Source organism: Chelon labrosus, assembly GCF_963514085.1.
Source record: "Chelon labrosus genome assembly, chromosome: 19".
In the NCBI taxonomy this organism is placed as follows: Eukaryota; Metazoa; Chordata; class Actinopteri; order Mugiliformes; family Mugilidae; genus Chelon; species Chelon labrosus.
In genome coordinates this window covers 373,288-381,302 of record NC_140352.1, presented here as the reverse complement: position 1 = coordinate 381,302, position 8,015 = coordinate 373,288, and the positions used below count along the sequence as shown (strand labels likewise).

The following is an 8,015-nucleotide window of genomic DNA, read 5'->3' as shown; positions in this document are numbered from 1 at the left end:
TCACCAAAACCAAACACTTTAACGCGTTGTTGGACTCAATTAAATGTAAAGTCCGTTATTAAACAAGTATTTATTTCATGTCTCTTCTTCTATGTGTCATTTAATGTCAAGCTGATGCATAACCTCCTGACAAGGTTTTTGACTTATTTTACTTTTACATACTAACCGGAAGTGCTCATATGAAACATTTGTACCTTCACACTAGTGGCTTGATTAATCTTATCATTACAAATGCTGCGTTCAGGTGCACCTATAAAACTCGGAAAACTCAAGTAAACTTGAACTCAAACATTTAAATGCATCTAAAATGAATAAATAAATAAATGAATCTCAGGAGAGTCAATAAATATTAATGAAGCAGTTGAACCACTGACTGAATAAAAGTACATATCTTTACAAAATAAAAGTGTTTATTGACAACTTCTCATAAAACACAGTAAACACATTGGATTATTAAGAATAAAGATCATCTGGAGGAAACATGGAGGAGCATCAAACAGGAAGTAGTTTCCCGAGTATCAGAATCAGATACTGTCATAAATATACAGAGGGCACAAACATTTAAATGAGAGACTGATTGGAGCAACTTCATTCCCCAGAAATATAAATCGTACATGAAGCAGAACTACCTGATTTCTTTTTCTTTTCATCTCTAAACAGATCCACAGGATGATTTTGTTGTTTTATATGTGACTGAAAGATCATTCTTTCTAGATAAATAGATTATTATCACAGATGTTTTAGTTTAAAGTTTGTCTGCTACCTTTCTTTTCCTACTTTTCCACACGTCTAAAAGAAATATGTTTCCTCCAAGTCTTCAGTTCCTGTTCAGATCAGCCTGGTGGTTTTCTAATGATCCATTAATGATCAGACAGACTCCAGATGTGAGTGAGTTCAGAGAGTTGACTCCAAACCATCTGTCTTCTTTGGATTAAATGTGGACGGATGAGTCCTCGTCTGAAGATGTCTCAACACCTTGAGTCTGAAGAGGACATTAGTCTGAAGTCTCTGGACATTAATGGACCATCAGAGAACCAAGATCAGAACAGGTTCCTCCAGGTCCAGGTCCAGGTCCAGGTGAGTATCAGGTCATTACCAGACTCTAGTCATGTGACCTTCAGGTTGACTCCACCCACAGACTCTCCACCATCATTAAGAGCTGAACACTTGGAGGAAACGTCTTCTACAAACACAACAAGTCCAGACGTCTCAACTTTGAGTTTTTAGATATGAAGTTGGAGGACGTCTTTGTCCTCGCTGACAGACCTGCAGTGAATCAGATCTAATGATTCTTCATGGTTTGTTGCTGCAGACCTTTGAGAGGAGTCTGTCGTCTCCTCCACATGAATCCAGACTTCCACCACTTCCTGCTCCTGTCGTCCATCCTCCATCTCTACCTGTGCAGCGTCACAGACACTTGGACAGGTAAGACCTTCAGCGGCAGAGGACTCCTGGTGCACAGGTGAGGACACAGCCTCTCGGTGAAGGTGTGGGTGAAGCTGTGAATGAGCATATCGGTGTCCGGGTCGGAGAACGACAGCGTCCCTCCGTCCCAGTCCAGGTGAACTCTGACCTTCCTGAGCTTCTCGCTGATGCTGATGCTGAGCTGGGTGTATCTATCCGTTGGGCTGTACGCTCTGTATCCCAGGTCATTGAACTCCACGCTCCAGACCATGGAGCCCACAAAGCTCTGCCTGCAGGCGGACTCCGCTAACACCCCCAGCTCCCAGTCCTTGTTGTCCCCCACCTCCACGTCCCAGCTGTGCTTCCCCGAGTCGAAGCCGGAGCCCAGGACTGAGTCCCAGTACTCAAACCTCTCTGGGTTTTCTGGAAGCTGCCGTCTCTTCCCTCGTCTCACGCTGCTCAGATCCTCCGACAGCAGCAGCTCTGGGTTGGCAGTGTTTGGATCCAGAATGACAGGAGTGTAGGAGACCATGTCCTTCATGTTGTTCCAGATGTTGAAGGTCAGGTTGCCCAGATGTTTGGCCTGGTCTATCAGAGCTCCTGAGGGCAGCGGTGGATCATCCAGCAGGGGGCAGCGCTGGACTCTTTCCACTGCAGCCTTGTAGTTGTTCAGGAATGAGACGTCTTCAGCTCTCAGCTCCTCCTCTGTGGCTCTGACTGTGTCTGAAAGAGCTGCTATCTCTCTGCTCAGAGTCTCCATCTTCTCCTTCATCATCTGACTCTTCTGCTCCTCTTCCTCCCTCAGTGCAGCCACCCTGGCCTCCTCTTCCTCTGCTAGAAACTGGTGAAGCTTCTTGAACTGCTCCTTAATCTGCCTCTCTGTGTGTCGGGTCTGGATCTTGATGTGTTGAGCTGTGTGATTAAAGATGACTCTAAGTTCCTTTAAGAGCTTCAACTTGTCCTGTAAAGGCTTCACAGACGTCTGGAGCTGCTCCCTTCGGTCCCGAGTGAACTCCTCGATGGGTCTGAACCGGTGGTTGGCGTGTTTGTCTGAATCTCTGCAGACGATGCACACGGGCTGCTGATGGTCCAGACAGAAGAGTTTGAGTTTCTCGGCGTGCAGCCTGCAGAGAACCTCCGGGCCAGACGACGCTCTCAGACCTCGGTCCTGCAGAAACGCCTCACACAGGTTCCTCAGGGCCAGGTTACGAGGTGGGTCGCTCCAAGGGGACACCGCACGACACACCGGACACTCCTGGACCAGCTTCCTCCTCCACCAGCTCTGCAGACAGACCCGACAGAAGCTGTGGCTGCACGGCAGCAGAACAGGATCTTTGAAGATGTCGTGGCAGGCGGGACAGCAGAAATCCTCCTCAGACTGAGACGCCATTTCCCTCTGAATGTTTTACCTAAACCTCCGTCTGTGGACCATGTCAGATCTACCGTCGTTGCTCTGAAAGCTTCTCCTCTCGTCTCACTGTAACTTCCTCTCTCTGTCAGGATCAAGGATCAACCAGTTGTGCTTCCTGGTTGTGTCAGGTGAGTCAGAGAGTGGGCGGAGCTATGAGTCAGTGGAAACTCCAGGTAAAAACACCATCCACACAACACATGCACAGGAATCACTGTTTCATATCAGCTGCTTGTGTCGTGACTTTAGCAAAAGTAAATCTGTTAAATCTGAACGTTTATCACAAACCAAGTGTTTTCATTTAAAGCTTCAGACGATTTAACTGAAGCTGAAGAGTGGAAAGTATTTGACGTCTGGAAAGTGAAACAGGATCATCAGGTCTGACCAGTTCACACTAATTATCTGAAGATGCTTTTACAACCTCCTGTCTTCACTTCACACATACCGACACGTTTATATATTGTCTATTGTTCTATTGTTAGTTTCTTTAACGTCATGCTGCTCACATGTGCCTTCAAGTCCCCCATGAGGACTAATAAAGTTTTCTGAATCTGAACGTGACAAAGACACTCTGATGTTAAATCAACCAGCAGCTGTTGATGGTTCTGATCCAGCGGTAGGTAGAGATCCATTAGAGACAGCAGCTGCTACAATATTCTACTGACCACATGATGGCGCTGCTGATTTACAGACACACAAACTGAGATCAGATCTCAAGTGCTGGCTGGGGACGCATGTGGAGACACATTTAGATTAAGACCAGGTGGATGGACAGGTGAGACCAGGTGTTGATGAAGGTCACCTCAAGGTCACTCGTCCTGCAGCTTCATGGCCGACATCCTGACTGACTGCTGGGTTCAGTCCATTAAAACATGGAGTTGGTGGAAACCACATAATCAACTTTTATAAGTTCCTGTCAACGTCTTTTGATCTGTTCAGTTTCTTCTTGGGTCAAACTTTAAATCTTGAGTGCTTCTATAAAACTCAGTTGGCCCGTACGGGGGTTGAACCCGTGACCTTGGTGTTATTAGCACCACGCTGACCAGCTGAGCTAACCGGCCACATGACGTCAGTCTGAATCCATAAGTCAGGACTCCTTCAAAGACTCAAACCTGGAGGTTTAGGAGATCATCTGGTTGACACCACGCTCCAACCGACTGGTTAGAGGAGTTCTGCTTCTACTAAATAGACTCTGGTCATGTGACCTTCAGCTGATAAAAACCTAAACTCCCCACCAGACATTTAAACGTCTTCTAGAGACTCTGATCTTTAGTCTGAACAAAGCTTCTTGTCTGTTGTTGTTGTTGAGGATGATGACCATCCTCATCCTCCTCTTCCTCCTGAGGCTGACATGCTCCCTGCTGAGTCAGTCTGTTTCTCGGGGGCAGTCAGGTCGTGTTGGCAGCGAACCTCAGAGTTACTGTGGAGCTGTAAGCCTGGCTCAAATCCCTGCGTGGCACGTTGAGCCGGCATCAGACCGGCGTTACTGCACCACAACACGTCCCCCTCTCCACAAAAGCCCCCCCAGCAGATTGCTGAGAAGCTGGCAGAGGTTTGCAGCGACACCTGCAGCGTCCAGGCTTCACACAGCTCTGGAGAAAACAGAGTCCGGGTGTTTGGCAGCAGAGACGTCTTCAGAGACAATTAGGCCTTTGACACTGGGCAGATATCAGACCTGGCAGAGACGGAGAGGAGGTGGTTCAGAGAGGACATCTGATCCTCGTCTGAAGATCTGTTAAAGCTGAGAAGAACTTAAACCTGGGAGCTATTTAGATATTTAGTGAATAAATACTGATGGAGGGATGATGGTTAGTTCTACATTTCGTGTTACAGTCAGGCTAAAGCTGTGGGAATAATAAAATAAAATGTACGACTATATATAAGTTATATAAGACTCTATGCAATGATAACAAAGTTTAATCTGATCTATAAAGTCATGACGTCTTAGCTCTGCTGCTGAGGACTCACTAAAGACGTCCTCTCTGATCTCAGGTTCACTAAGTTTAATAATATTTGTTTTCTCCAGATCAGTTAGAGTCATTCATCAGAGTCATCTAGAGTTTATTCAGCCTCCAACACTTCAGCCTGTTTTTCTTTTCACTTTAGTTTTTATTTTATTGTATCATAAGTTATTTCATGTCATCCAGACATGCGACCAGCGGCTAGTCAAGCATGAACATGGACGATGAAGCTAAACATGATAACATGAAGCCGAGAGCTGTGGTGTTGTTCTCTAACCTCTAGATGTCAGAGTTTACATAGATGTCCAGAACCAGAGTGAAATAAACGTCCCGTCTCTGGTCAGTCCACTTTTATTCTTCTTCATTCTTCATAAACTCCATGAGTTTGAACAGAAACTGTAAATAAAAGAAAAAACAACATTTACAGTCAGTAGGTTCAGTTTCATTCATGTGTGAAACTTCAAAATAAAAGCCTGTTAGTTTTAGTTTGAAGATTAAAGTGTGTTTGGACATTTTCAGGAACCAGATGAAGAAGATGAAGAGGAAGAGGAGGAAGAGGAGGAGGAGGAGGAAGAGGAAGAGGAAGAGGAGGCGATCACGGATCAGACAGATCTGTTCTAGAGATTCATTCATCTAAAGTGACGCCTCTACATGTTTCTGACTACATCTCCCATCAGCCCTTGCAAAAATATGACTGTCATGAAACTGCCAGCAGTAACACTGTGACACACACATCCTGTGCCTTAAAAATAAAAGCAGTAAACAGCAGATAGATAGATAGATAGATAGATAGATGATGGATAGATAGATGGATGGATAGATGGATAGATAGATAGATAGATAGATGGATAGATGATGGATAGATAGATAGATAGATAGATAGATAGATGGATAGATAGATAGATAGATAGATGGATAGATAGATAGATAGATAGATAGATAGATAGATGGATAGATAGATAGATAGATAGATAGATAGATAGATAGATGGATAGATAGATAGATAGATAGATGGATAGATGATGGATAGATAGATAGATAGATAGATAGATAGATGGATAGATAGATAGATAGATAGATAGATAGATAGATGGATAGATGGATAGATAGATAGATGGATAGATAGATAGATAGATAGATGGATAGATAGATAGATAGATAGATAGATGATGGATAGATAGATAGATAGATGGATAGATAGATAGATAGATAGATAGATGGATAGATAGACAGATAGATAGATAGATGGATAGATAGATAGATAGATGGATAGATGATGGATAGATAGATAGATAGATGGATAGATAGATAGATAGATAGATAGATGGATAGATAGACAGATAGATAGATAGATGGATAGATAGATAGATGGATAGATAGACAGATAGATAGATAGATGGATAGATAGATAGATAGATAGATAGATAGATGGATAGATAGACAGATAGATAGATAGATAGATAGATAGATAGATAGATAGATAGATAGATAGATGGATAGATAGATAGATAGATAGATAGATAGATAGATAGATAGATAGATACATAGATAGATGATGGATAGATGGATAGATAGATAGATGGATAGATAGATAGATAGATAGATAGATAGATGGATAGATAGACAGATAGATAGATAGATAGATAGATAGATAGATAGATAGATAGATAGATGGATAGATGGATAGATAGATAGATGGATAGATAGATAGATGGATAGCTTAGCATTAAGAAGAAACCATTAAATTATATCATATATTAAAATCATACACCGTATCTCAGCTAGTTGCCATTTATTTTATAACTTTGACATTCGTATGATTTAAAATGAGTTAAAATGTTTGTTAAACATTGTTTAAATGTTCTATTTGAGGTATTTTACTTTGAAGTCTGTGCGGAAGTACGGTAGTCACCACTTTTATTTTGAAATGTCAAACCGGAAGCAGCCAGTGTTGGCTTCCTGTAGCTTGACGCTGGTGCCGACGGCAGCCGGACTGGACGGACTGAGCCGAACTGTGTAAGTAAACCGGAGCTTTACCGGGCCGCGCGCCGCCTCACGGCCGCGCCGCGACCCTACACCGATCAGTGACCGATCACCGAGCGATGATCGGTCAGGACCGAGGGCGCAGCGGCGGGTAATGGAGGCGGGAGGAAGCCCGTCTGTGTTTCAGGCCTCGGAGAGTTTGATCCGTTTAGGTCCGTGAACGTTACATGAGAGGATGAGACTGAATCAATAACTATGATCAGTTTATGGTTTTCATCGTGTCTGTGGCGACATCTGAGGATGTTCACAACTTTATCTATGAGTGTGTCTGGTCTGGTTTTTATGAAGTTGTGGGGTCTTAACTAAATAAACTTTAGATGTTTAAAACTTGTTCAGACCTGGTTTAGATTAAAGTTTTAGTGGACGGTCCTCTCAAACATAGAAACACCAGTTAGTTTGTGTGTGTTTCACTCATTGTCTCCTTCACTGTAAAACATCAAACAGGAAGTGAAGTGAAATCAACTCATATGTTTCTTCTTTAATTTGAATAGTTTGGTTTGTTTCAACTAAAAATGTCAAATTTATGTTTTGAACTTAAAGATGAACCAGATCAGGGAACACGACAACTTCCCATGATGCATTGCTAGACCATGAAACTCTCCAGAGACGTTTGCTTTTTGATTTTGTGGACGTTGTTTGTTTAATCTGAGTTTTATCAGCGGTTACGTGTTGGGCTATAACATTTATTGAGTTGATCTGGAGTCTCTCCGTTAGGAACTGATTCTGCTCCAGCAAAGATCTGACGGACCAATCAGATCGTTAGCTTCATGTGTCAGTGTCAGAGGAAAGAAACTAAATAAAAGAGAGTTAGTCGTCTCTGATTGTTGAGTCTGAGTCGTGACTTGGAGACATGATCCAGATTCTAGAACGAGATGTAAAGACTCTCACATGTTAAGATCTGATTTATGTTAGAGACTAGACCCAGACTAGACTCAGACTAGGCTCAGATTAGACCTGAACCCTGGAAGCTTCATCCTCAGAGGAACCAAACGTCTGTGATGATGTAAATAATGTAATGGATCATGTTGTGTGAGTGTGTCTGACGCCGGTGTGTTGACAGGTATTAACATACCTGGGTGACAGACTGTTGATCCAGATCAAACCGGCTCTGACATCAAACTCAACAGGGACTTTTCAGGTGTTTTCCTTTCTTCCTCTTTTGCAACAAACAGATTCAAACAAACCCTGAAACTGAAAGC

General features: G+C 43.1%; 2 protein-coding genes across 3 annotated transcripts in view; one reads left to right on the top strand and one right to left on the bottom strand.

Moving 5' to 3' along the window:
* Positions 1 to 419: 419 nt before the first annotated feature.
* Positions 420 to 3,209, bottom strand: LOC311504880 (nuclear factor 7, ovary-like). Its single transcript, XM_084568215.1, has one exon. The coding sequence runs from the start codon at positions 2,792 to 2,794 to the stop codon at positions 1,394 to 1,396; it is 1,401 nt and encodes a 466-aa protein (XP_084424341.1). The 5' UTR covers positions 2,795 to 3,209; the 3' UTR covers positions 420 to 1,393.
* Positions 3,210 to 6,718: 3,509 nt separating this feature from the next.
* Positions 6,719 to 8,015, top strand: part of LOC311504594 (pleckstrin homology domain-containing family A member 1-like) — a 12,581-nt gene continuing 11,284 nt past the window's right edge. For both annotated transcript variants that reach the window (XR_014699632.1, XM_084567782.1), the window contains exon 1: positions 6,719 to 6,789. The gene's annotated coding sequence lies outside the window, so the exon portion shown is untranslated. The remainder of the gene's footprint in view (positions 6,790 to 8,015) is intronic.